The sequence below is a fragment of the Trametes versicolor genome (genome assembly GCF_000271585.1).
Source record: "Trametes versicolor FP-101664 SS1 unplaced genomic scaffold TRAVEscaffold_2, whole genome shotgun sequence".
Taxonomy (NCBI): domain Eukaryota; kingdom Fungi; phylum Basidiomycota; class Agaricomycetes; order Polyporales; family Polyporaceae; genus Trametes; species Trametes versicolor.
In genome coordinates, this window is record NW_007360322.1 from 3049007 (window position 1) to 3075353 (window position 26347).

The 26347-nt window shown below is 61.6% G+C and overlaps 9 protein-coding genes across 9 annotated transcripts; 4 read left to right on the plus strand and 5 right to left on the minus strand.

Moving 5' to 3' along the window:
• Positions 1 to 12: 12 nt before the first annotated feature.
• TRAVEDRAFT_43661 (uncharacterized protein) lies at positions 13 to 1119 on the minus strand (the record flags this gene model as incomplete). The annotated part of the gene is made up of 1 exon (XM_008035699.1): positions 13 to 1119. One exon carries the CDS (start codon positions 1117 to 1119, stop codon positions 13 to 15), a length of 1107 nt encoding a protein of 368 aa, XP_008033890.1.
• Positions 1120 to 1469: 350 nt separating this feature from the next.
• Positions 1470 to 2111, minus strand: TRAVEDRAFT_113826 (uncharacterized protein; the record flags this gene model as incomplete). Its single annotated transcript, XM_008036354.1, has 3 exons — positions 1470 to 1615; positions 1715 to 1789; positions 1886 to 2111. The coding sequence occupies 3 exons, from the start codon at positions 2109 to 2111 to the stop codon at positions 1470 to 1472; spliced, it is 447 nt and encodes a 148-aa protein (XP_008034545.1).
• Positions 2112 to 2443: 332 nt separating this feature from the next.
• On the plus strand, positions 2444 to 4321 carry TRAVEDRAFT_43662 (uncharacterized protein; the record flags this gene model as incomplete). Its single annotated transcript, XM_008035700.1, has 5 exons — positions 2444 to 2580; positions 2640 to 2695; positions 2755 to 3854; positions 4086 to 4192; positions 4261 to 4321. 5 exons carry the CDS (start codon positions 2444 to 2446, stop codon positions 4319 to 4321), a joined length of 1461 nt encoding a protein of 486 aa, XP_008033891.1.
• A 2761-nt stretch (positions 4322 to 7082) lies between these two features.
• On the minus strand, positions 7083 to 9266 carry TRAVEDRAFT_26669 (uncharacterized protein). Its single transcript, XM_008035394.1, has 4 exons — positions 8700 to 9266; positions 8226 to 8645; positions 8113 to 8155; positions 7083 to 8058 (listed from the first exon to the last, which is right to left on the minus strand). Exons 1-4 carry the CDS (start codon positions 8804 to 8806, stop codon positions 7384 to 7386), a joined length of 1245 nt encoding a protein of 414 aa, XP_008033585.1. The 5' UTR covers positions 8807 to 9266; the 3' UTR covers positions 7083 to 7383.
• Positions 9267 to 12172: 2906 nt separating this feature from the next.
• Positions 12173 to 13332, minus strand: TRAVEDRAFT_69395 (uncharacterized protein; the record flags this gene model as incomplete). The annotated part of the gene is made up of 1 exon (XM_008036355.1): positions 12173 to 13332. The coding sequence occupies exon 1, from the start codon at positions 12812 to 12814 to the stop codon at positions 12173 to 12175; it is 642 nt and encodes a 213-aa protein (XP_008034546.1). The 5' UTR covers positions 12815 to 13332.
• Positions 13333 to 15660: 2328 nt separating this feature from the next.
• On the plus strand, positions 15661 to 19084 carry TRAVEDRAFT_142202 (LAG1-DNAbind-domain-containing protein). Its single transcript, XM_008036356.1, has 6 exons — positions 15661 to 16552; positions 16614 to 16724; positions 16802 to 17205; positions 17314 to 17502; positions 17561 to 18403; positions 18472 to 19084. The coding sequence occupies exons 1-6, from the start codon at positions 15774 to 15776 to the stop codon at positions 18882 to 18884; spliced, it is 2739 nt and encodes a 912-aa protein (XP_008034547.1). The 5' UTR covers positions 15661 to 15773; the 3' UTR covers positions 18885 to 19084.
• A 421-nt stretch (positions 19085 to 19505) lies between these two features.
• On the plus strand, positions 19506 to 20570 carry TRAVEDRAFT_69397 (uncharacterized protein; the record flags this gene model as incomplete). Its single annotated transcript, XM_008036357.1, has 2 exons — positions 19506 to 19664; positions 19726 to 20570. 2 exons carry the CDS (start codon positions 19506 to 19508, stop codon positions 20359 to 20361), a joined length of 795 nt encoding a protein of 264 aa, XP_008034548.1. The 3' UTR covers positions 20362 to 20570.
• Positions 20571 to 20617: 47 nt separating this feature from the next.
• Positions 20618 to 22564, minus strand: TRAVEDRAFT_161633 (histone acetyltransferase ESA1; the record flags this gene model as incomplete). Its single annotated transcript, XM_008036358.1, has 5 exons — positions 20618 to 20836; positions 20923 to 21254; positions 21320 to 21365; positions 21425 to 22410; positions 22487 to 22564. 5 exons carry the CDS (start codon positions 22562 to 22564, stop codon positions 20659 to 20661), a joined length of 1620 nt encoding a protein of 539 aa, XP_008034549.1. The 3' UTR covers positions 20618 to 20658.
• A 204-nt stretch (positions 22565 to 22768) lies between these two features.
• Positions 22769 to 25359, plus strand: TRAVEDRAFT_69399 (DEAD-domain-containing protein; the record flags this gene model as incomplete). Its single annotated transcript, XM_008036359.1, has 3 exons — positions 22769 to 22860; positions 22909 to 24877; positions 24931 to 25359. 3 exons carry the CDS (start codon positions 22769 to 22771, stop codon positions 25357 to 25359), a joined length of 2490 nt encoding a protein of 829 aa, XP_008034550.1.
• Positions 25360 to 26347: the final 988 nt, after the last annotated feature.

A 26347-nucleotide genomic window follows, 5' to 3' on the forward strand; every position in this document is an offset into this window, starting at 1 on the left:
AAGTCCCGTTGATCACGTATACGTCTCAGGCCAGACGCTCTGCGCTTCGGCGGTGGTGGTTCCACAGTCATAGGTTGGTGTTCTTGTGCGAAAAACTGGGCCGAGCCGTGCGGAGAGTGACTGAACGCAAAGGCGTCGCCGGTTGCGACACGGATGTCTGCGGGGGTGCCGTTGCGCCGATAGACTATTCGCAGATGGCGCGGGACTGGTGGTATCCGTGGAGTAGCCGCCCGAGTACAGAGAAGGCGGTCCACCGGATTGTGGCGAATACGCGGGTACTGGCGGCGAAACCGCCTCCCGCTTGACCTGCGAGTGCGAGCGCGAATGGGTTTGTGATTGGTAACCGCTCGTGGCGAACGGTTTCTGGTCCGTCGTCTGGTAGCCACTCCCCGCAAACGGCTTCTGCTCGCCTGTCTGATACGCACCTCCGATGAACGGTTTCTGCTCCGTCGTCGGCGAGTACGGGTAAGAGTTCGATGACGGCGAGGAGTACTGCTGTGGCGAGTACGGGTCGAGCAGACTGTTGGATTGCGGAGCCCTATGCGGAGACCGGGGGGCCCGCGACGAGCTAGAATCGTGCTGCGTTTGGCTTCTCTTGGGCGTGTGGATCGTAGGACCGGCGTAATAGGCATCCTGATACGGATCAGCAGCACCCGCAGACCCGGCCGAGTTGGATCCTCCACCCTGCGGAGCACCGGGGTAGGCAATGGGCGGCGGATAGAGAGATTGCGGTGTGTGTCTCTGGCTCGTGTCGCCGTCTACATGGAACGCACCCTCCAGGTCATCTTGAAGATGATGCCGACGTCCCCTCGATGAAGCGTTCGACGAATTCCCCAGCGAGAGACTACGGGCCAGTCCACCAGTGGAGTACGGAGACGTGTTGAGACTGTACTGCTGATCTTCATCGAGGAGCTGGTTGATGCGGGGCTGCCTTGAAGAGCTTGAAGGCGGCTGGTGGATGGGCGGCAGACGATTCGGTGCTTGTGGTGGCGGGCCCTGGGGGTAGATGTACGACGCCTGTGCCGCCGACTGGGCCGCCTGCGCCGAGGAAGAGAGGTTGTCGTGCATGGACTGGGTGTGCCAACGGGGGAGATCGAAGTCCTCGTTTGTGCCGGTCATGTAGGCTAGTGTTTCGGGTTCTGACATGTAACAAGCGCAGGACAGCGGCGGGTATGGGCGTGGATGCGGCCCTCTGAGCGGTGGAAAGAGGAAAGCGGGAGTTCGCTGTGGAGGACGACGAGGACGGGAGGAAGAGCGATGAGTGAGGGCAACGAGGCCCCGATCGTGGAGAGCGCCGAGCACGCAGCGCGAGATCCAACTCAGATGACGACCCGACCTCCTCCTGACTCCCTCCACCATTACACCGGTCGTCGCTGGCCTATCGATGGCCTTATCGTCTCTATTCTGCCTCACTAGTGACAAATACATTGTGCGCTACATAGAGCGGTCATGAAGCTCGTTACCGCGCCTCAAGCATCGCCTGCGGCCTCGTGAGACTTGAGATTATCCACCAATGCCCGCTCAATCGCAAGCAGCAACTTCCCCTCCTGCCCCATCGACCCCAACGACGGCGGTACATCGATTGATAGAAAGATCTGCTTCTTGAAGCGGCGAGCTGCTCCGGTACGGCCGACGCGTGAAGGAGTCCCGTGGGGTGGTGGCGACGGACACGATCAGTGCATGTCGAGCGTGCAAAATAGCGCAGAAAAATCACCGAGACGCTGTGCCATGGATAACGCGGCCTCCGAGCTTGATGAGCGGTACAGCGGCGTGGCCGCTGCGGGCGTGCCTGACTATGGAGGTGGATGTGCAAGAATGTTCAGTCGACTCGATCACACTCGTCCGGTTGCCTCAGGCCCATTGGTGCACAAGGTAACAAGAGTACTTGGACGTACCGTCTGTCTTACCGGCATGGCGCAAGCCCAGTCCTTGGCAAGACAACCCTGCAGCGGTGCAGTCTCTGCCTGATCTGGCTCGACATCGGTTGTGCCGACCCACAGCATGTAAGTGTCCACGAGACGCGTGGTCTGTACAGCCAGAGCGGGAACTGCAAGTTCTGCCGATGGAAAGTATCGGGTATCGACGTGGATGCGGGATTCGATGGCCGCCATGGTGCCCTGCGTTACGAGTGAGATTGGCGCGATCTACGTGGTTGTTTGGGCGCTGTTGTCGGCGGGAGACGGCGGGAGAGGGCGGGAGAGCAGCGGGAGGAGGTCCTCCCCGAGCGGCTAAGTTGTGGACCTGTGACGCGCTCCTGCCATATTGGGTAAGGGGTAACCGGATCCGGAAACCTCCTGGCTTCTCTCGGTAGCACGTTGGTAAGTTCTGCAACAACTCTGCAGCAGCCACTCACTGCGGTAATGGGTGTGGCTAGATATAACGCGCATATAGCCACCCATTCAACCACCATCATCTCCACCATCATCATCGCCGACCACGCGGGATGTCTCAAGACTCGAACAACTCAGTGGAAGCCTTTGTCAACGATGTGTCGCCCGTGAACGACCAAGGTCAAATCGTTTGCTACCATCGTATACTGGCGAAGCGTTTGGTCAGCCACACCCTCGCTAATCCTGAACGGTATGTTCCGATCATAGCCCAACTAGTGCCGAGCGACTAGCTGAAGCTTACACCCTTAGAGCATTCTTCACTTGCCCGAAGAATAGCAGTGATCCCGAGAAGTGCAAGTTCTTTAGTTGAGCGTTTAATCATTGATCACGATTCATACGGCTGCTTACCGTGAGGTATCCGTAGTTTGGGAGGACAACCAGACGCTTTGCTCTGTGTTGAATTCCAAGAAACCAGCAGTTGGAATGTCGACCTCAGTCACCCCACAACGACCCTCGCAAGTACAGCGGGCCCTCTTCTCGCGGACACCAACCCTTGCTGCCGCAGCTCTCCAGAAACGTCCCCGGACGCCAAGCCCGACGCCGAGCTCAAGTTGTCTATCTGGACCCTTAGGCGCTGTGAAACACAGACGCGTCGACAATACTATCAGCAATCGCGCAGGGTCGAACGGTCTCACACCAAGCACCATACCTTCTCAGCGGACACAGCCTGTCCCCGATAGCAAGGGAGCGGCGCAGAGCGACAGGAAGGCGGCTCGTCTGAAGAGCATACAGGATGCTCTCCTCGATGTCCAGGCCACTCCTCGTGACCCCTCGCTCACATCTTCCCGCGATTTATCGGTGCACAACGACGTCGAAGGGATCTCTCAGTTTTCCTCCAACCAGAGCCTTTCTGATGTTCCACGCCATGCCGCCCCTCCTTCCCTGTCACAGAACAAACAGTATCCGCACCTATTCTCAAGACATGCAGCGGACGCTCACTCCGATGTCGGAACTTCCATCGACACCGAGGACGAGATGGAAGACATGGAATCAAAAGCGGTGCAGACTTCGCCCGTCGACGACGAGAGCTCCGTTATCGAAGACTTCTGGAGCACGACCCCACCACGAAGCGTTATAGGCTCTCCAGTAACCGTCGCCGACATCGGAGCCGGACCCTCGCGCATACATCCCGACTGGTCGCCGAGGGTGCCGCGCGCCTCGGCCGCTGAGCGTGGCGCATGGTCACCGGTCGCCCCGCAGACTCCTGGACGAGAGGGTACCTCGCGCACTTTTACTCCCGGTGGGAACGACGACGATGCCCACCCCGGCATGCTTCTGACTCCGCCGGGGAGTTCCCAGCCACACATTGTCTCTGGGGCCGGGGCTGGGCCATCGGCGTCGCAGCGAGGCAGGGCTCTTCTGCAAGAGATGCTCGCGTCGCCTACTGCCTCGAAGGGCAAGGGCCCAGAGCTCCTGGACTCCGCCAGCAGGATCCAGCAATGGCAATCATTGCAGGATGATCCGGTATGCATATAAAATTATTGAATGCCGAAGGCGATGTCCTGATGCGCCTCTTTTCCTGTTTTGCTGTCGGCTCTCGTATCGCAGGAGAACCCTTTCCGTGCCGCCAGCGTCGCACGAGGAACGGGCTCCCCGGCACCGACAGCGATATCGGTGGCAGATGGTGTGGGCGGGGGCATGACAGCGGGAGCACTGTCCGCTGACTCGATCGCTTCCCACCTCGCTGCGCTGCAGAGCATCCCAGAGTATGTCGCGAAGCTCGAACGGAGGGAGAAGGCGGCGCAGAAGAGCGCAGAGATCAAAGGGCGGAAGATTTCACAACTAGAGGAAGAGCTGCAGCGGTGCGTGCGCTTGTGTGGTGCCGCCCAGTCCTGCTCTTGCTGACGGGGGGTCTCCAAACCTATGCTAGGCTGAGGAACGAGAAACGTGCCTTGGAGGAGACCGTGGCGGCGCTGCAGATGCGCCGCTGACGGCATGCCGACTCCCCCGCCCCCCTCACTCTCCTCGGTACTCTCCGTTTACCCCGCTCTCTCTGGCAACTTCTAGCGCGCTCATGCTCTGCGTTCGCCCAACTCGTCGATCCTCCTCACGCTCTCCCATGCTTTGCTGCTCTCGTGTCTTTCTATCGTGCAACCGCATCCCACGTCTCACGCTGTCCACGCTTTCGAGGGATTTACGGAATGGATAGTCGGGGCTCTTGCCTCTTCGCTGTTTCCTTTCCGTCGGGTCACCCTGCCCGCCCGACTCCGTGGACTGGGGTCGCGGGCCCCGCTCGTTCGCTTTTGCCGCTTCTTTCCTCAATTATCCTTATGCTTGCCGTCGATCGTGTTCCCGGCTGGTATGTCTATCGGTATTCAATACGCCAGAACGTGTGCACGCGCTGACGCCCACTTTTAAAGTACAGATATGTTGTAATGCCTCCGAGCCGCACTACAGGCTGTCATGCCACCGCATCTGTCGAAGTTAAGATTCAAGATTCTGTTCCCGACTAGAGCTGCCTTGGTCTGCACGGATCTCGGCACTGTCATCATGAGACAGGCTGCAATCTGGGGAAACTCCCGAGGTACGCGAAAGTTCGTTGCCTGTTCGTTCCTTGCGACTACGCATCCCAGACATGACGATTCCACTCCGCTGCATGTACTGACGGCATACATATCATGACCGCATGGGCCGTACTGTCAGGTATCCTCGGAGCAGCTGATGCATCAGCTAAACAGTGTCCGTAAAGTGACTGCGGCGTTCCGTTCCTTCGAGACCGGCGGGCGAAACGGGCGTCAAGAAGACCATGCTCCGCGGGCTTCCTGTCACGGCGACGAGGCAGTCGAGCACATCAGACGAGCGTGGGACAACGCTGCAATGTCAGCTACACACGGGGCAACAGCAGCCGCCCGAGCTCGCAGTCTGCGCTGCAACCTCGGCGGGTGCATGGCCGCGCGCGACCTCCGTGCTCAGCGCTGTTCGCAGCCATACAACATACCGGCAGCCTTACACCGTCCGCTCGCAGCTGTCGCGCAGTAAGGTGAGCCCACAGCCTGCCAAGGAATTGGCATTGAATGACTAAAACGCCCGAGCTGCCAGCCCGCGTTCACGCCCACCCCCGGCTACGTCATCGCCGCTTGATCTCGAGCAGTAGCGGATCGACCTCCGCGACAGCGCGACAGGCGCATAGACAGCACATCGACTACCCCGCGAGGGGGCGCGCATGAGCGCGCGCACACAGGGCCCCCGCCAACGTAGTTGCCGGTGGACCGGGGGCCCAATCTGACATGACGCTGGGAATATCGAGGGCTCTCGACGGGCTCAGGCACAACACTGGCATGCGGCGGGTGGTTAGCACTGGCAGGAAGGCACTGGAGCCTGCGAAGCCACCCCTGCCCTGTTTATGCTCTGGGGGACGAATGCAATGGCGGTGCTAGGCAACACCCCGGCGGTGTAGTTTGTTGGACACACCACCGTCGAGGTTCGGGAGTCGTTCCGCCAGCGGATAACGACACGTCCTGTCCAATATCCGTCGTGCAGCCCACGATGTGCCACTGTTCGCCCACAGAGCCCGATGGCAGCTGATAATATGTAAGAGAGAGTGCGCCATGTCTCACCGTCTTACGAGCTTTGGAGGATGATTGACCGGCGCCCGCAGACATCATATCAATAATCACTCGCACGTCATTGTAACGAGAGTCAACTCAGAGTTTGCGTGCAAGGGCTCTGCCGTACCCTCAAGCCACACGGGAGAAACCAGTCCCACCGGAAGGCCCGGGGTCGGTGGCCCCCTATCAAGAGATGCATAGGTGCGAAGCGCGCGCGAAGCATGAACCACACGGCTATGGCGGATGATCAATGTGCAAGCTTCCAGACGATAGGACCATAGACGGAAGGCCCACTCTCAACTTCCATCCAATGATATGAACATACCAATAAGCGAGCTCCTTCCCCAGGCACGCCTGCTCCTCCCAATTGCGCGTGTTTCCCACTACGACCGCTATGCTTGGTGTGAGCGCGCCGAAGACGGTCGGACACGTCGGAGCCCGAGTCGGGGGCGGTGTGCACGCCATCGGCGGGGCGGGCGCAGTCAAGGTCGCGGGGGCGCAGCTGGTTGCCCAAAATTACCCGCTACCGGCACCGACGTCGCCAGGGCTGGGGCCGGCCTGCCGCATGGAGGCAGACACGCTCGAACCGGCAACTCTACGCCGCTCGAGCGTCGAGTCTAACGGTGAAAGCCGGCGACGCAGCCTTCGCCCACCCGGGAATCGGGAACACCCACCGTGCGCGTGGGACGCAGGACAGAACCTGTCACATGTGCATCGGGCGGTCGGGCAGGGCGGGTCGACGCGCATGGGGAGATCCATCGTGCGCTCGCATTCGATTTGTTCGGCGACAGTAAGATCGCGGGGAGGCATTTAATCGTGCCAGGTCGTCTGACGATGATCAGCCCGGGGAACGGTGCACGGTTTCTCATGCGTGAGTTTGTCCGGGGCGGGTGTGGGGGACGCCATTGGTCGGCGGGCCCTGCGGCAGCCGGTGGTGTGAGCGGGCGGGCGACGACATAGCTCAGTCTACGAACACTACGGCTTCCTCATTTGTATCACCAACTTTTGTTGGACAAGCCTGTTTCCTCTCCTCGTGCTCCCCGTACGTCACTTTCGCCTGCAATGCTGCGCGCAACACGCCTCATGTCCAGAGAGAAAGGCAGCACCACCACCGCTCTAGTCGCATCGTACGCACATCGCCGGTGCAGTTCTCAGAGTATGACCATAGCATAGCGAATAATATCGACACGTCGGTAATAGTACAGCGTATGTACCTGTCGGGGATATCTGCGCTACTACAAACTGCATTCGACAGTGCGGGAGGTTCGGTGACAGACCAAGGTCCAATGTCCAAGGCTCCAATCGCCCTACAAGATGACGATCTACACGGACGAGCTCGACCAGAATCGTCCGCACGCTCCAGGCGCGGTAGCGATATACAAGCGACGATCGGGAGACGCATAGTACGGGTGGAAAGAAGGAAGGGGAAGGGGGTAGCGCGACGCCTAACAAAACACCCGAGAAAACCACAGTTTGAGCCGTGTCCACCACCCGCCCTGCCAGCCATCCGTGCGCCGTTTGCTGCCCAGCCACATGGTACCGGTACCGACCTTGAGCTTGTCGTGCTCGCCATTGACCGCCTGGCCTTCTTCGATGTCGGCTGTCCGACTCGACGCACTCGTGACAGGGAAGCGCGGCAGCGTGGCTCGGGCGACGAATGACGGGAACAAGGTGAGCAGGGTCAAGAACTCCGGGTTCGGTAGGTCTGGTGCTGTCCATGTCCGCATGTATACGTCTGTCTCGCTGAAGTCGCGGCCGCTGGCAGGGGGCCGGCGCGCGAACAGATCGTCCAGTTCTGCGTTGGGCGTGATCGGGGTGAGGGGCTCTTCTGCAGCCGACGACCCCGAAGTGGAGAAGCCAGTGTTGGCGGAGGAATAGGATGTCGAGAGGGTGGATGTGTCCATAAACGGATCGCTGGGTGCGCGGGGACGTTTCGTCTGCGTCCTGGAGGTAATTGGCGGGGTCTTCTGCGCACGTGTGGGCGTCGCACTTTCAGAAGAGAGAGGTTGTGATTGTGACCGAGAGTGTATGGGAGACAGCGCGGTGAACGCATTGTATTGCACGGAGCTATTCGTCGAGGGAGAACGACTGAGCGATGCCGTCTCGTCGAACCCGAGAACCTATCACGGTGCGTCAGTTGACTCGTTACCGGTCTCTTCAGTAAGGAGACATACTCCTTTGAGCACGTCTATAGCTTCCAGCATAAAGTCTTTGCCGCTATTGAGCGGGCATTGCCGAAGCGTGATCAACGAAGCCAAACGGCGGGGATAGAGCGATGCGCGCTTACCCTGCCTCCTTGAACACTGCGTCGTCGATTTCCCACTCGATTCTGAACGGACCCGCTCCCCCGAGCTCCTGCGGGATAACCTGCAGTCGCATGACCGCCCAGAGGCCCTGGAAGAACGGCTTCGTTCCTGGCATGCCCATCGTACACCACGTTCGCACGAAGCGGTCGAACCGCTCGTACCGCTCCTTCTTGGCGAGCACCCCTCTGGGATCCGCGCGCGAGTGAGGCATCAGCGAGCCGCCCGGCTTCGTAGCGCTCAGGTGAGCCTTGAACTCAGCGTCCCGCCGCGCGTTTACGCTTGCATGGTAGGCGGAGCGAATGGAAGCCTGCAGCCGAGAAAACGGGGCGCGTTGTGAGGGCGGAAGAGTCGCGAGAGTCTGTGTCATCAGTCTGCCAGCATCGTCGTCCTGCTGATAGTACCTATGACGGAAAATTAAGCTCTCGCGTACGTCAAAGGGACGCGGAAGGTCGCACCATGCGCGGCAGCGTTCTGCAAACTCTTCTAGCTCACTGCGCATCGGACGCGACGGGGTTACAGACCGGTTATTCTTCGCATGCTTGGACGAGGGTGGTGGTGTCATCTTTCGGCCTCGGGCTGCACTTCTGGAGCGGGGACTCGTGGGAGAGGTTGGAGAGGTTAAGCGTGGTGGCGGGGTGTTTCTTGTAGGGGACCCAAGGGTGGGCGACGGCAGGTCATAAAGGAGTGTTTCTACAGCATCTTTTTTGCCTCCTCGCAGCTGAGAGTTCGAGTTCCGCAAGTCGTGCGTCCTGATCGGTAATGGTGGAGGGCGCGGACGAGGAGTCTCCAGCCGATATGATGTTGTAGACATGGTGTACAATGGAAGAGGGAGATTGCGCTCGAGGAGTAGGCCAACAAAGGACTCCTGCCTGGAAGAGTGTGTTCGGAGATAGCCTGGGTATGTTCAGGAGCAGACAGCACAAGGATCGTCGGATAGATGATGTGACAAAGAAGAGACAGACAGGGGCCGCCGAGCAGGGTTCGCCGCCGAGATGTGCGCCGTCGTCGTCGGAAGTGGTGGGCGAGAGAGAGCAGGACGGGCTCGTCGCCGTCGCGCAGGTGTCCTCCCAGCGCGGCCATCGCGCCGAGGCAGATTCCCGGCAGACACGTGGGAGCCCGACTATGGGCGCCTGTGGACACAACTCTGTAACTCTAAACTCGCCACCTTGGGCGCTCTCGGCCACTTGGTTCGTACTCTGATGTCTCGCCCAACTTTTTTGCATGTTCCTCAACCTGAGAAGCCCTTCTACGTCCCTCCAACCTGCACAGGGACCCTAAAAAACTGTCTTAGGGGTTTGGTCGTGCGCAGATTATAGCTGTGCTCTCGGCATCGTTCGCCGCCAGACTCGTAAGCCCAGACTGTCAGGTATGTTCTAGCATCCATGACGTAGCTTTATCATCCACCATCGTCCTGACGGTTTGAAAACGGCGTACGGAGGTTCTGAAGTCTACATGACAGCATCTTGTGCAGGGCCAGGCTGAGCGGGGCATCTCGCGTAACTGACCACAGTCGTCCCGGATCCTCGACGTTCCGTCTCGAAACAGCGGCGACCTTGCCGTGAAAGTCCGTCATGCCCGTCGAGCTTGCAGCTGATCTGCCCTCTCCTCTATGCCCGAGCCTCGCGGCCTCGCGCAGTACGTGACACAGCCCGAAGTAGCTTCAACGACGCGTATACTGACGTCGGTTGCTAGGCAGTAGCTAGGTTCGGCGTGCGTTGACCTGGCATCCGCAGTACAGCGCACGATCACTCGCCGCATTGACCCGGTTCCTCGATAGCTGTCAAGCTCGCACGAATAGGGGCAGTGACGCTCTAGCCCATCTACGCAAACTCGGCAGTCGCTCGTGCGTATAGGACACCGGCGTCTCTGTTCGGTTCCCCCTTCGCTACGGTGAGCGAGTCGCGAACCAGGGTCCCCATTCCTCTCGTCCGAGCTGATCACTCGAGAGCAGTGAATGCCATCCGAGGCTCAATTGGAAACTCGCTCGCCATTTGCGTATTCTCCGGTGATCGGGAAGAAGGACGGAGGCCCCGCCGCGTGCTCTCTGCGTGGTGCGGGGTCCGTGCTCGTCTAGCTCATTTAGAGACCGTTCACCGCTCACCGCGGCGATTACGCGCAAGCTGCAGCACAACGGGTCGGTACCGTGCTCGGTGACGACCTCCACCATGTCCGCGGGTATCGTTACGGGCGCATCTGCTCCACCTCCTTCGAACCCCTGGTCCTGCCGCACGACCGTCTGCTTCTCGTCTTCGCCGGCGCCCTGCTGTTGTGTGCGAGCTCTGCACGAGGATTTCATTTCTTAGAGCCTCGGGCGTTGCCGGCGGAGCCTTAGGATCTCTCGGCCTCTGTTAGTCATCGTGACGTACAAACGCGAGCCATTCAGCCCCGGCGTCTTCTGCGCGCCCACCAACATGCTTGCCGGGACGTCTGGGCGACTGGGCGCACGACCCTGGTTGTGTTCTCCCGCTCGCGTTCTGGTGCCATCGCAATGTGCACCAGTCACCCATCGGTTTTCAATCTGACGTCCCCAAAGCTTCGCGATTCGCTCTATTGCGTTAGTCCAGGGTCCGCCGTCTTTTGTCCATCTCAATGCCTGTTCGCGGCTGACGTCCCTCGGACCCTCCTCCCCCAGGCATCAATGTGGCGTCGGAGCACATGCTGCACAAGTATCTGCGGATCTCTGCTCTCTACCGCGGAAGCTTTTGATACGGCTATCTAACTCGCTGAAGACACCGTGATTTACTGGGCACTGCTAGTGCCACCGCAGTTGTACTTCGTCCGCCGCCGCTCGCAAGGAACGGCGCAGACATCAGTGCTAAGTCGATGCTCGCCGGAGAGAGCGCAAAACCGCTACATCCGCCGCCCGACGACGCGCAACGCGCCCGGCAGGGCGGGGGTCCCTCCATTCCATCATCTGATGCGTATCCTACAGACGTACGTACCCCGATCTGTCCAGTAATCGCTGACTACTCCTGCTGCCTATTGTACCGCCGCATACCCCCGGTCCCTGATGCGGTCACCCTCTCGGAATCTGCGCTGCGCGCCGTCGCTGCTTGCGGTTAGTCGGTGCGGGGGGCGGTGGCCCTTCTTCGCGGCGGCCTGCGCTTCCCGCATCGGCGGCGGTGGCCAGCGACGTGCACGGAGCGCGCGCGCCCACCTTCCTGACTCGTCCGCTGTGGCACGGGTCGCGACCGCAGAACGCGTCGCTTCACCAGCTTCCGGAAGGCTGATACGACTGCGGTGGAATGCTGCAGCAGGGGCGGCGCGATATGTTCGCGATCGCGCCCCGCGTATGGTGCCGCATTGCGATGTCGACAGCCCGAGGGTGGTTGTGGTGCGAGCGGTGCAGCCCGCGCCGGCCTCCAAGGCTCGAGCCAAAACCTTCGTCCGGCGGAGTGTCGTGTGCTTTACCGCCGGTGTGCGACATTGCGTTTGTTTGTTTTAATCATTGCGCGACAGCCTGTCCATCTGTCAGCGCGTCAGCAGCCGCGTTTACCTTGCTCCTGTCTCCTCGCCCGGCCAGGCGAAAAGAGGCATAGCGAGTCACTGGCTGCCGCCCATCATCTGCGCACAGTTGCCAGAGGATCGGAGGTGTTTGGCGAGCCGGACAGGCTACAAATTCGACAGGCCATCACCCGCCGCCGACTGCGCGTTACGTGAGTGCCCCAGGCCTCCATCTGCATCAGCCCTGGACGGCCTCCCGCGCGCGCTGTCTAAGTATGTTCAGCGATGGAGAGGGTGGATCGGAGTGGAGAGCGGTCAGCAGGAGTCGTCGGCGCACCCCTCGGGCGCAGCGCCCGTCGGCGTAGGATTGGGAGTCGCGATATCCAAGTGCGGACGCGTGCCTGGCAGTGATTGTGCGTCTGCACCCGGCACGCGCGCGGACGCCCGCTTAGATACCGCGCTGCCCGCTGCATCTTCTCCATCTTCATTTGCGGACGGTCGGGCTTGGCAGCTCGCGAGCCGCGGTCGGCAGAAGGACGCCGGGCGAGGGCCGCCCTGGGCGGGCAAAGTCGAGCTGCCAATCGCGAGGGGGCTGCCGCCTGCGGAGGGAAGGCGCGAAGGGCAAGGAGGCTTTGCGGAGTCCGGACTGGGCACCGTGACTGCCTGCTGTGCGCACGCGCGCTGCATTGAATGGCGGGCCCGCGTCTGGGGATGAATGCATGACAGGCGCACGCCGTGACGCACTGGCGTCATAGGCCGCGCCGGCAGCCGCGAAGCAGGCCTGGGAGGGCTTCGACGGCGGGGGCCCGCAGCGCCGGGTAGGGCCCTCGGACGCCTTCGTGATCCTCGCGCTCGTGCTCGAGCGCGAGCAGGGCGTGCGTGTGCGCGGAACGAGGGGGCGGGACGGGGGCAGACGCGGGGGCGGACCCGTGCCGTGGCCGTGGTCGAGGACGCGACAAGGTTTGTGTTGCGCGTCCTGGCCCAGCGCAGCGTCCAGCTCCAGACTCGACAGAGTGCGGTGGGTGCGCTCGAAGCTCGACCCGACCCAGGACACCGCCGGCACCCGCCGCGAGCCTGATCGCGCCTGCCCCATCCGGCATATCAGATTCTTCCGCGACAGGGCCATCGACGCGGGCGTCTGCGAGCCTAGTCCGCTGGGTCGCGGAAGCAAATGCGCCCGTACAAATCATGCTGACCTCCTCGCTCGACCGCAGGCGCGATCACTGCAGCAGTGCGCCAGCTGCAGCAGGAGCAATGCTTGTTCTGCCCCTGGACGCGCCATCGGACGCGATCGCGGGCCAGATACTCGTGCGTGAACGCGTCCTCCGGCGCACCCCTGCTCCCGTCGTAACCTATCGCCCTCCGCCCCTCCGCCCGACCGTGTTTTCCCAGACGGGGCGGCGCGCATGTGGGCGAGCGCGCTCGCAAGGACACACCAGCATTGAGAGCACGGGCGATCTGCGAGGCTGCCGGCTACCGATCGGGTGGGCCGCACTGATAGACACGGCCGTGCTCAAAAGCACCCCCCGCGTTCCCTCGGCCCTTCCGCTTGCTCCTGGCCCGTGTCCGCCAGGACGGGCGCGCGCAATAGCCTATCGGGATCTTCTGCGCGAGGCACGCGAAGCCCGCTCTCCAGCCACTCGCAGGCCTCCCCCGCTGGGGAGGCATACGGCGCGGGCCCTCTAGCGTGGGCACACAAAAATCCTTCCGCCGCGATTCGCCAGGGACGCCGCCGGCCAATGGCCCGTCGCCTGTGGCCATTGGCGGGGCGTGCACCTCCTCAGTATCCTCCCTCTCTCCTCAGAGAAGCTTCGGGGCCGGGTCATGCATGCGCAGTCGGGTGCTATCTCGTGGTTCCGCGCGCTCGCCGGCCGCCATTCGACTGAATGCGGTGGGTGCTCGTCATCCTGACAGGTGCTTGTTTTCTGGGGGCGTCGTGCTGCAGCGTGCTACGAGCTCCCCGCCGCGCGTCTGCGCCCTGCGCAGCACCACCGGGCGGCTTCCTCGGAGGCTGCACGTCCAAGTCTGCCGCTCGAACACGGGCGGGTAAGGCACAGAAGCGCAGGCCTGCCAGTTAACGCCTGCCCCGCGCTGCGTTAGTACGGCAGGGAGGCTGATCTGACCGCTACTCGACGTGGGTAGACGCGGACGGTATGTCTTCTTGTGTCCCCAAGAACAGGCGTTGCAGCAATGGTGGACCTTACTCATCTCCGCAGCAGGGCAGGAGGAGAAGCGGGTGGTATAGAAGCCGGAGGGCCCGAAGCCAGTGTGCCATATGGCGAGCGATAGACACCGATGGCCTGAACTATGCTGCTATGCACGGGCTTCCGGCCAACCCCGTCTCGAAGCTGAGCAGGTCTTCTGCGGGGAGCATCAGGAGTGCTCTGCGGAACACGAAGGAAACAAGGCTTGTTTGAGAGCGCGCATGTGACGGAGGGCGTCCGGCGGGGCGGGGGCAGATAGAGGAAAGCGGCCGTCGTCGATCGTACCATTGCACGGGCGTAGAGGCACCGCTGGGGCGTGCGTCCACGTCCAACGGTCGGTGCATATGGCAGAACGTATTAGAGACAGCGTGTTCTGCCGACAGTGAATTGGCGGGAGTAGTTGGCTGGGCTGGCTGTGGAGGCAGGACCTCGACCGGGCGGCGAGCAACTGCTGCCTGCGGTGATCAACGTTAAGCTCGGGCATCGCGCCTGGGCTGAGGCCGCTAGGCGAAGAGACTCATGGAGTGGAGCGGCGCGCGGGCGCGGTTGCGAGACGCGAAGGAGGAAGGCGAAGCGGTGCGGCGGAGGCGTGTTGAGGCGAGCGGCGAGGATGCCGGCAGGGCAGCGGTGCAGAATCGGACAATTAATCTGAATAACCGGGGTTGCCGTCCGGGTGTGTGCACTGGTTGGGAAGGAGGAAATAACGGTGGGATGCAGAGATGACGGGTTCGTGCGAGGAGTGAATTAGAAATTGGCCCGAGGGATAACGTCAGCGGCACCGGGCTGGAAAGAGGAAAGACGAGGGCGAAAGAGGAGGGGCCAATCGGGAGGAACGGGGCGAGGTTCGGGACGGGGGGTCGAGAGAAAGAACGGAGGAGGGAGGAGGGACGGGATGCCACGGTATGGAAATGCCACGAGCGGGGGCTGATTCGAGAGAACGCGAGATCTGGCGATGGGTCGGAGTGTGGGACGCGGTGGAGAGATGGGGGGAGAGATGGAATCGACGGCGAGTGACAGCGATGATTGATGCACGGGCGGAAAGCGTATGTCGGACGTTGAACCCAAAGAAGCCAGGGCTGCTGCATCCGTCCAGGCGTTCCTCGCAAGAGTCGAGAAGATGGGGTAATCCATCAACTGCTCTCCGCGGGAATCCCCTCCAATGCACGCGCGCGCAACGTATAAATCCAGCGCGAGCGCAGGCGGGGTGGCTGTTGCCTGTATCTGCCGCCCCGCCCTCCGACACAGGCTCTTGCTAGCCGACCCCGCTGCCCCTGCGCACGCCGCCCATACTGCTGCTTCCTGCCCTGCCCCCTCGCAGAAGGCAGATACAAGGATCACTGCGTCTGGATCACGCCGGCCGCCTGTTGTGGACAGTGAGTGCTGTGATAAATGGGCGCAGGTGATGCATGCGTACGGCTGCTGACGAGGAGGTCAATGGCAGGAGTATACTCGGGGACGCACCTCCAACGACTGAAGAGAGATGGCCCAAGCTGCCTGGCTGCCGCTTTCGGCAAGCACCGAACGCCGATCAGAATTTGGTATGTAATGGGTGATCGCGTCTGGAGAGCGACTGCTGCTCTCCGCCTATCCATCTCCCCTCCTCCCTCTTCTGCCACTCCCTCCTCCGCCCCTCCCCGCCCCTGCTCCCTCCTTCTCCCCGCGCACGCCGCCCGACCGCACCCGCTGACCTGCCGCCCAGATATCCTCAAGTCCGCCTCCCTCCATCGCACCCGCGACAGGAGCATGTCTCTCGACTTCCCCCCGTCCTCCCAGCACCCGCTCTACCCCCAGAACGACCTCGATCACCAGTACGGCTCTCTGTCGAATGGCAGCGACCTCTCCTCCACGCCCTCCCACCAGCACCAGTCCTCGCACCACGGCATGAGCGGCCATGTGCTCGACCGTCCGGACCCAATGGACGTTTCTGATCACAATGGCTACGACATCTTCTCCGGACAATCAAACCAGCGCTTCCGCAGCGGCACGTCCTCCTCCATGTCCTCCTCTTACGGTCTCGGCGTCGACTCCATGTACACCCAGAGCCCCTTCTCCGAATCCCTCCCCCACTTCCACAACCCGAGCCCCAACCCGTACGACCTCATGGGCGGCCTCCCCTCCTCGTATTCTAGCGGCAAGCCATCCCCGCTGACGCCCAACGACTCTGTCGGATCTCTCCAGCAGTCCTCCGCGTTCCCCTTCAACGGTCAACCCAAGGACTTCCATTCCGGCCACAACTTCACCGATGTGCTCGACCGCCGCATGTCCAACCTCAGCACCGGCAGCTACGCCTCCGAGTACAATGACGAGGGATACAACGGCATCAACGTCAACTCCGGCCTCGGTCTCGGCTTTAACTCGACCACTTTGCCGCCCTTCCAAGATCGCGGTCTCAGCCGCATGCAACAGGACTCGCGCTACCCGCCCTCCGTCATCCCGCCATTATCGCTGCCGTCGCACCTCCACCAAAACCACAGTCCGGACTTGATGCGGGGCGTGAACCCTCACGCAATGCACAACTCGCCCTACGACGATATCCCCTCGTTTATGGCGCCCAATCCGCATGTGGACTTCCCCTTGCGGATGCCCGGGCTCGACGACCCCATGTCGCGTGTGCGTCTAAACGGCGCGGGCGCTGCGACTGATCTGCAGACCTTTATTCGGTATGTTTCGACCGCTATCTGACTGTATGCGGTTTTTAAACGGACGCGCGCTCTCGCACAGCCCCTACCTGGATCAGTACGTCCGGACGCCGAACCGGCTCGCGTTTGGCGAGCGCACGGTCATTGTCATGTCCAGCAAGGTCGCGCAAAAGTCCTACGGCACGGAGAAGCGGTGCGTCCTTTTTCGCCTTGCATTGTCCGTCGCCGAAGCGGCCGAGATCCTGACGTGTTTGTGTGATGCCCCGCCAGTTTCCTCTGCCCGCCGCCGACTGCGATCATGATAGGCAACTCGTGGTGGTCGGACGTCACGCGTCGGGGCGAGGAGCCCAAACTTTGTCCGCCGCGCGTCGTTGTTTCCATCTCGGGCGAGCCGGCGCCACAGGAGGGCTCGATCGAGTGGACGAGCGCGACCGGCAAGGCGTTCGACGTAAGCGACCCCCCGACCGGGACGACCTACATCGGCCGCTGCGTCGGCAAACAGCTCTTCATCTCGGACGTGGACGAGAAGAAAAAGAAGGTCGAGGCGCTCGTCAAGATCATGGCGCCCTCGTCCGACGACGAGCCGGAGCGTGTCATCGGCACGTTCCCCAGCCGCCCAATCAAGGTCATCAGCAAGCCGAGCAAGAAGCGGCAGAGCGCAAAGAACCTCGAACGTGAGTCGCAGCTTCTCCCTCGTGTGCCCGCACTGCGGCCGCCCATCGGGGGTCGCGCGGTGGCGGTGACTAGGAAAAGCAAGGCTAAACCGCAATTTGTTTCCATAGTGTGTATCAATCACGGCTCGACAATTTCTTTGTTCCACCGGCTGCGGTCGCAGACGGTGTCGACAAAGTACCTCTGCGTCTCGGGCTCCGGCTCATCCTTCAAGGGCTCGGACGGCGCGCCGCTCATGGGTCTCGATCAGCGCTCGCGCGCACAAACGCCTTCCTTCATCGCTCGGACGGCCAGTTGGGGTAAGGAGCATTGCTGTGGCGGCCGCTCGTTTCACGCTGACAGGTGCTCCGCCGTCAGATCCCTTCATCATGTACATCGTGGACGTCAACAAGCCCGCCGGGGGCGTGGACTCGCCCCCGCCACCTCCGCCTCAACCGGAGTACCCCTCGCCGCCGCCAAACGCGATCCCTTTCACCAACAACGGCTCGCAGATCCCCGTGTACTACAACCAGACCGTCGTGCTTCAGTGTTTGACGTCTGGCGTGGTGAGCCCCGTGCTCATCATCCGCAAGGTCGACCACCAGACGACCGTCGTCGGTGGCGGCCTGCAGGACGGCGCCAAGGGCATCGCAGACCACTACTGTGCGGTCGGCGAAGTGTGCGGAGACCCCGTCTCGCAGCTGCACAAGATCGCGTTTGAGGTGTTCGACCCCGCTAAGGCCGCACCCGAGCCTGCAACCACCGGTATCAGTGGCGCGTTCCTCTCTTGCCAAGGCGAGAAGGTCAACACCTTCCGTCCGCTCGAGGGTCGGCAATGGCGGAATCCCCCACCGTCACGCGACTCGCCAGACGCTATCCCCGCGTCTCCGACCGCGACGACACCGACGTCGAGCACGGGCACTGCAGACTACTTCGGCTCTGGAGCGGCCGGCAGCAGCGCGCCCACGTCACCAGACCCGTCCGAGTTCCCGTCGAACGACGGTGGGCGCGTCAAGAAGGGCAAGCGCGGCTCCGGCTCGTCGAGCGGGAGCAGCCTCTCGAAGCCCGTCTCGCAGAAGGGCCGCAGGCGACCGACGTCCGCCGGATCCGCGGGCTCGTCGAGCGGGCGCCGTGGCTCGGGCAGCGACGCGGGCGCGTCCTCGGGCGCGCTCTGGCAGGTGGACATCGGCGAGACGAGCGTGTGGACGATTGTCGGCACTGGTGAGTGCTTCTTGGAACGAGTCGCATCACGGCGGCGGAGCGCTGATTGTGCGGCGCGTGCCTTGCAGACCAGGTGCGGTACAACTTTTACGTGCCGCCCGTGCTGTACGACAGCCAGAACACGCAGAGCGGGTCGTTCCCGATCCCGTCCAAGCCGGTGACGCCGTTCCCAGCGGTCGTCAAGTACCTGCCGCCGGACCGTGCGGCGGAGGCCCCGAAGAGCAACTGCGCGTCCTCACGTGCGGTGCTTGCCAAGCCGCACCCGCACGCGTCGAAGATGCTCACGCTGTACGGCGAGAACTACTCGAAGACAGACCCGGTAACGGTGTTCTTCGGGTCGGAGCCCTCGCCGTACGTGGAGGTGAGGTGCACCGAGGTCCTCGGCTGTCTCCCCCCGGAGTCGGGCAGCACGAAGCGGAGGCCGATCATCCTCGTCCGCCCGGACGGTGTGGTGTTCCCGTCGAGCGTGTACTACCCTTGAGCGGGGCTCTGCCGCTCGTCTGGTGTGCCCGCTGATCTATCGTCGCCGTCGTCATGTCCCTGCTTCATGCCCCCACCCCATGCATGCTTCGCTCCCCCTCTCACCCCCATCCCCCTCCCTACCCGCCCCCTCGCATTGCTCTTCTCAGCCGCTTTGTCCGTCCCCTCGCACTAGACTTTCGCATGTTATCTATATGTGCCATCTCCGTCCGCATCTCTCCCTGGCTCAGGAATCATAGGCTAGCTATATGGACTCTAGGCGTTCTTCGCGGTATACCGTGTGTAAATTGTATAGTAGACTCCGCCTCTCCTCTCCTGCGATTTTTTTGCATAGCGCAATGTGAATGTATGAAGTGCGCATCGCAACGCCTCGTGTGCCCCTCGCGACTGCACGGTAGTTGGAGGCGAAGAGTACACACCGATGAACCGGTGACGACTAGCATGGCAGCTTCCCGTACCTCTCACTCAAGCTCCCGCTCGGGGAGGACACGACGTTCGCGCCACAACTGTCCGGCCGCCCGGGCCGGGTGTGGTTCCCTGGAGGCGCGCTAGACGCCGGAGCGTCGGCTGCAACAATCCACTGCCGTCTCTCGGGTGCGCCGCCGTCAGACTGAACGCGGCGATGAGCTCGACTGTCCTCTCTGTCCCGCAGACTCTCTGGCATCTCTACGTCGACAACCTCGTGTTCTACAAATCCGGATCATGGGTCGATAGCGCCGCCTCGACGTTCCGTGTGCTCGCGTTCGCGACCATCTTCCCGTTCATCCTCCTCACGCTCTTTGTGCGTACCTCTTCGATTTATTCACGGCGAGGGGCACGGCTAACCTGGGTGGTGCTCCAAGGATGTCGCGTCGTACGTGATCGCCCGCACACTCGGGGTTATCGACGCGACGAAGGCGTCCACGAGCGGCGAACTCGATAACGCCGAGCAGCTGCACGCGAACAAACCGGCGATCGTGGTGCACGACGACAGCACACCCACGCCCTCGACCGACGCGGAGGGCGGCGACCACGCCCAGAGCAACCTCCCGCACACGACGCCCCCGGCATCCTACTTCCGCAACCCGACCGAGGAGGAGGGCAACCTGCGCCTCGCCGGCGTCGGCACGTTCTCCCCCGCGCCCTCGCAGCCGGGCTCGCCCACGCTCCAGCGGCGCGAGTTCCTGCAGCACTCCCACTACTACGACGGCGACGCGCCGCACCGGCCCGCATCCGCGTCCACGTCCGCGGACTCGGGCGAAGATGAAAACGAAGACGAGGGCGAGGGCGAGGGATATGCCATAGCGGGGAGCGGAGCGGCCACGCCGCGGGACGTGTCTGGGCTGGGGATGAGTTCCGCGGGCTCGAGCAGCGGCGACTCGTCCTTCGCGATGCTCGACCGGGACTCTGGGTCGGAGGACGCGGGCGTGGTGCTGCGCAGGCGGTCACGGCGACCAGGAACAGGGCCCGAGGCGGAGGGGGACGGCGTCGCGGCGTAGTGAGGAAGCGGGGGACGCGGGGCTGGGGGGCACTGCGCACGTCGGGCACTCATGGCGCCGTGCGCGGCCGCGGTCAGGAGACAGGGGGCGACTGCTCGTTGCGGCAGTCGTTTCTGGCGGGTGCGCGCGCGCAGGCCGCTGTATTTTTATCGCCCGGGTCGTATTCATACACGGTACGCAAAATACACGCTATAGACACACATCGTCCGTCTGTCCGTGCCGCCCACGCGGCCCTCTAAGCACGCCCTGTCCCCATCGGTCGACACCTCCCCGCGCGGATCTGCTCGCGCGTGAGGGCTACCAACCGAATCTCAACTGATCTCGAGAGAAGACCGGGGGCTTCCAGATGACACACTCGGGGTGTATCCGCCTCTTCCGCTTCTCCTTGGCCTTCCTGTACCTCTCCTGGACCGCTTCTGGAATGCTGATTACATGCTGCCCCTTGAAGTGTTTGAATAGCTGCAGCGTCGTGCATCTGTTCGGCCCGCGCACAGGAGGCAGGAGCCCGAAAGTTTGTTAGCAATCCGCAGCGGCGACTCGAGAGCGAGGGAGCAGACGTACGTGTTCATCACATCGGCATGCGTGATCGAGGTCTTCTGCGCAATATCGTCGATGCTAACGTCCTCGGTCGTGGTCATGAGCAGGTCAATGATCGTCTCTGCCCAGTAGGCACGGTAGCCGAGTAGACCCAGGTCGGAGAGCGGCTTCTCGGGGCTCCCGAGCTTCCCCTCGCGTTTGCTCAGCTCGTACGAGAACTCGATGAGGAGTTTGCCGTAGCCATGCCGTTGGTGCTGCGGGAGTGTGAGGATGCAGGCGACGTTGTAATTGTCCGCGGACTCCTTTTCCTTGGAGAAGTAGCCGACCATATGACAGCCGGAGGAATCCCGTTGGCACTGTCAAAGGCGGCGATTGTTAGGCGATCGGCAGCGAAAAGGGGAAGAGCCAGGAACGAGCGTACCATGACATAGTACAAGAATGGTGTTACATCGTAATATAGCGTTTTGCTGCAGGGAAGCGAAGTGTTAGTGTGCACTAGATAGTTCGGACGTGATAGATTACGCACTGGTCGAGGAAGCACTTAGAGAGTAGGCTGAGGTTGCGGCAATATCCCAGCTGTCGCTTTCCGTCGAGCTCAAAGAACGATATGTCTTCATGGCGATATATTTCATTGCCAGGCGGATGTAGGAGGTTACACCGCTTTCGGTGTCTCGATAGCATGAACTCGGACCCGTAGTACGACAGGCAGAACTCGCAGAGGTATAGCACGGGCAAATGGGCGTACTCCTGGGGATATGGGCTGAAGTACCATGCGTCCACTTCGTGCTTGCCTATCTGCAGGCGGTTCAGGTTCTTCACGCGCGCGATCTCGGATATGGACTGTGTCATGGACCCCGACGTGCGCAGCTTCTCAATCTCCTGCTCCTTGCTGAAGGCCGAAAGTGGTGAGGGAGCCTGCGGGGTCTCGCCACCGTCGAGGTCCAGCACTTCGCCCTCCGCGTCGACGTCCATCTCACCCTCGGCATCGGCATCGAGGTCCTCGTCTTCCTCGTCCTCGTCCTCATGCAAATTCTTCCGCTTCTGGCCGATGGACGGCGCGGGTGACGCGCTCGCACGCGCTGACGCCGGAGTGGATGGTCCAGGAGTGCCGGGCTCTGTCTTTACGGACTTGCCGACGGCGAGCGCATTCGCGGTGGCGGCCCGCTTGAGGAGCGACTGCTGGCGCTGGTTCTTCGCGGGGGTTTTCTTGCCCACAACCTTCTTCGTCGCCGACGACGCTTTCGGGCGGGGCCACTCGAGGTCCCTGCTGAGGACGAGGCGGGTGCCGGAGACCCAGTCGTCCAGGCGCTTGTTGAACTGGTCCCAGTGGACAAAGAACTCCAAGCGCTCCTCGGGCCTCAGTGGCTCCTCCTGTTTGACCTCCGCGCGCAAACGCGAAACATAGGGATTGACGGGCTTGTCGCGGATGGAGAGGATCTCAGCGAGCCGCTCCTCCTCCTGACCGTCGGGGCCGGGGCGGCGGATGTAGAGCTTGCAGCCCACGGAGACGGTCTGGGTGAATCATGTAAGCCATGCGCTGGCTGTGGCGCTAAACAACGGTCGCCGTCGTCGTCGATGGCGGGCTCACCTGGATGCTATACGTCCCGCCGGGCGTGATGGGTGGGGGCGGCTGCGCGCCCTCGTCTTTCGGTGCGTGTGGTGCCATGGGGGTGTTGGAGTCTGCTCGAGTGCGCCGCGGAGGACGTTGGCCCCTCCGTATGTTACGCTTTCTCGACATGTTATGTAAGCGGGCGTTCAGTAGCTAGCGCCCGCGTACCGGGAGCGCTGAAGATATACTTTTCGCGAGGCAAAGATCTTTCGAGTACTCCCCTCCCATCTCGCTTTGAGCATCCGCATCTGCTCAGCTGCCATGGACGACGACATTGTTCTCAACTTTGCGACAGAGGACGTCGTGAAGTCGAAAGCAGGCCAAGGACAGAAAGGCGGGCGGTGGACGGACCGGTAAGTCTCCCGCACATCCACCCTCAGCCACTTCCTCATAGCCCGCAGGCTGAAAGCTAAACGAGTAGCCAAACGCAAGACGCGCCCCGAGCCGTCTCGTTCTTCTGCACCACACGAGGGCGCTGCTCACGCGGCTGAAGCCCGTCCCGCAAAACGGCCACGGAAGGAGCCCAGCGCCGCACATGAAGAGCACGACCAGGAGCGTGCCGCCGCTGCAACCGCTGCTCGTCCTGGTCAAATCATATCCTCACTGTTCACGTCGAACCCGAAGATCGAACAACATGCCCCGCGTTCTTCCTCCAGCGCCTTCGCAAAGCCGAGCAATGCGCCCATAGACTCCTCTTCCTTCACCGGGCTTGGGCTCGACCCGCTCATCGTCGCACATTTGGCCGGCAAAATGAGCATCGAGGCGCCGACATCTATCCAGCGGAGTGTTCTACCCGCGCTCCTGCCCACTTTGGAAGACCCGGCAGCGCGGGACGTCTTCATCCAATCGCAAACGGGTTCCGGAAAGACCCTGTCCTTCCTGCTACCTATCCTCCAGGACCTCCTACCACTTAGCAAGCTGTCGTATATCGACCGCTCGATAGGCACGCTCGCGATTATCATTGCGCCTACGCGCGAGTTGGCGAAACAAATATCCGACGTACTGGAAGCGCTGCTCCAGCTCCGACTCCGGGCCCACGACGAAAACGCGGAGGACGCTGCGCCTCGCCTAACTCGCTGGCTCGTCTCGGGACTTCTCACCGGTGGCGAGAACCGGACACACGAAAAGGCACGTCTGCGGAAGGGCGTGCCCATTCTCGTCTCTACCCCTGGGCGACTGCTGGACCACCTGCAGAACACTTCTTCGTTCAACGTGGGCAAGTGCCGGTGGCTGGTTCTTGATGAAGCCGACAGACTCATGGAGCTAGGCTTTGAGGAGACCATCCAGGGTATCTTGAGAGGGCTTGACGGGCGTCAGAAACTAGCGGTGCAGGCCGTAGAAGAAGGGAAGAGCATGGAGGCCGGCGGGTGGGACTGGAGTCGGACAAGACGCACGATCCTCTGTTCGGCGACTATGCGCGAGGACGTCCAGAAGCTTGCCGGCACGACGCTCACCAACCCTATAGTAATCAAAGCGCTGTCGGATGCGTCGGAGACGGACTTGCAGACTATCGTCCCCGGGAGCCAGAAGTTCACGCCGCCTTCGCAGCTCTCGCAGAAATACGTGGTCGTGCCGCTCAAGCTTCGCCTGGTTACGCTCATCGCGCTCGTGCGCTCGTTGCTTGCGCAGTCCCAGAACAAGAAGGGGACGAAAATCATCGTGTTTTTGAGTTGTACGGACTCGGTAGACTTCCACTGGAATCTGCTCGGTGGGACGTCCATGGGAGACGATGCCGACGAATCAGGTTCGTCGGAAGAAGAGAAAGAGGCCGAGGCCGAAGAAGCGGAGGAGGTCGCGTCGGACGCAGAGGGTTCGCAATCCTCACCTAAGCAGCCCAATAGAAAGAAACTGGTAAAACAGCGGGTAGAAGTCAAGTCTGATCTTCTCCCCGACACCTCCATCTATCGCCTACACGGTTCGTTACCCCTGCCTACCCGTCTGGCATCCCTGAAGGGTTTTTCGGCCAACCCCGCTTCGTCGAAGACGCCCATCGCACCCAACTCCATCCTGCTCTGTACATCCGTTGCCTCCCGTGGTCTCGACCTTCCGCTTGTTCGTGCCGTCATCCAGTACGACCTGCCGACGGAGGCCGGTGCTACTGAGTACGTACATCGAGTTGGACGTACGGCGCGTGCTGGTAAGGGCGGTGAGGCGTGGAGCTTTGTCTCGCCGAGCGAGACGGAGTGGGTGAAATGGGTACAGGATCAAATGCAGGGCGACGAGAAGGGAGGAGAGGGGAACGTCACGTTGGACGGAGTCTCGATGGACACCGTACTACGGAAGGGCTTTGGTGGCAAAGGCAGCGAGTACGAGTCGCGTGCGACAGAAGTGCAGCTGTCGTTCGAACGATGGGTGCTACGAAACAAACCAGTCAGTAGTGCTGTTCCGTCCTCTCTGCCATTTATACTGACACCGCTCTTCAGAACGCGGACGTCGCGAGGAAAGCGTTCCAGTCACACATGCGTGCATACGCGACCCACCCGTCGGACGAGAAGCACATTTTCCACATCCGCCATCTCCACCTCGGTCATTTGGCGAAGGCGTTTGCTCTACGGGAAGCCCCTACCGCGTTCAACAAGAGCGCGAAGGCACCCAAGGCGAAGCCGTGGCAGAAGCAGAAGGACGCCGCCCACAGCGCGTCCGCTGATGCCAAGCCGTACCGGAACAAACGGCGCATTGCGGAGGGCAGCGACGACGAGCAGGATGTCGCAGCGGCGGAGAAGCGCATGGAGCAGGTTGTGCGCGCGCAGGGTCGGTTGACGAAGAAGGGGGGCAAGATGGTCAGCTCTGGGACGTCCGAGTTCCAGATCGCGGGAGGGTACGACTTGGAGAAGCTAGTCAATCGGACATAGTGTTGCTTTCGTTGTACATCTGTTCACAGTGCGATCATTTTCCCGAGCGACATGCGCACACTCTATCAAATGTGTTATGCAGCATATGTTGCAGACCAGGGTGCAGACCACGTTTCGATTCCTACGTTTCCTCCACACTTTCCCACGCCTCCTATTTGATTGTCGCACTCCACTCAACCTTGCGCACCATGCACCATGTCCCACTGCCGAAGCTTCGCCGCGCGCCGGGGACCCATGTCCAGCTATTCCAGCATGACCATCCTCTGAAGCCGTAAAAGAATCAAACCGAGCGCCTGGTAAGAACTCAAAGTAGTCACTCTGTCTCTCAGATATATGCTAATGATATATGCTAGGTCAATTCTTATATCCCACCATGAACGTGGCAACTCTTATCCCTCGGCGGAGAACAAACGACGCCATAATCGCCCATGTACCCGCACCAATCCATCGAGGTGTTCGCGCACTGGGGAGCTCGGTGGCCGGGTCGACTTAAATAGTCTAAGTTACAGTGGTACACAAAAAAGCCATCAGCATAGCGGAAGTGCAGCTCGCCGACAGCGGTGAAAAGCGCTTGTGCAGCATCGAAGCTGTTCCCGAGCTCCCAATGATGGCGGAGAATAGTGACAAGATAGCCCTCTGGTTGCGGCGTCAGCCTGACGCCCCGGGAGGTTCCATTCCCATCCGTCGCCACCGATGGCCCTACTACGGATCCGAGAAAGACTTAGCCACCCACTACCGGAACCTGTTCCAGGACGTCTACACGCCGTACCTCGAGCTCTCCCAGGCGACCGATACCAGGCAAAACTTTGATTGGTTTGAAGTCCGCGTCCAATGTTCCTCCCCAGCACACAACACGCCGATCACCACTGACCTATGCTTCACCCACGACCTCGCATGCGACTCAGAGGCCGCGTTTGGATCTACCGTTTTGCATTTTCGAGGTCCTAACCGACAGCGTCTGGGACAGTCATCGAGCAGACGTACAGGC

Excerpts from the sequence above, each read along its gene's own strand:
- TRAVEDRAFT_26669 (XM_008035394.1), bottom strand. The coding sequence starts at position 8,806 with ATGACACCACCACCCTCGTCCAAGCATGCGAAGAATAACCGGTCTGTA. Across the intron at positions 8,646-8,699 it reads GCAGAACGCTGCCGCGCATG|GTACTATCAGCAGGACGACG; the intron begins GTGCGACCTTCC and ends TTTCCGTCATAG. Across the intron at positions 8,156-8,225 it reads GCAGTGTTCAAGGAGGCAGG|CGGCAAAGACTTTATGCTGG; the intron begins GTAAGCGCGCAT and ends CCCGCTCAATAG.
- TRAVEDRAFT_142202 (XM_008036356.1), top strand. The coding sequence starts at position 15,774 with ATGAGCGGCCATGTGCTCGACCGTCCGGACCCAATGGACGTTTCTGAT. Across the intron at positions 16,553-16,613 it reads GATCTGCAGACCTTTATTCG|CCCCTACCTGGATCAGTACG; the intron begins GTATGTTTCGAC and ends GCTCTCGCACAG. Across the intron at positions 18,404-18,471 it reads GTGGACGATTGTCGGCACTG|ACCAGGTGCGGTACAACTTT; the intron begins GTGAGTGCTTCT and ends CGTGCCTTGCAG.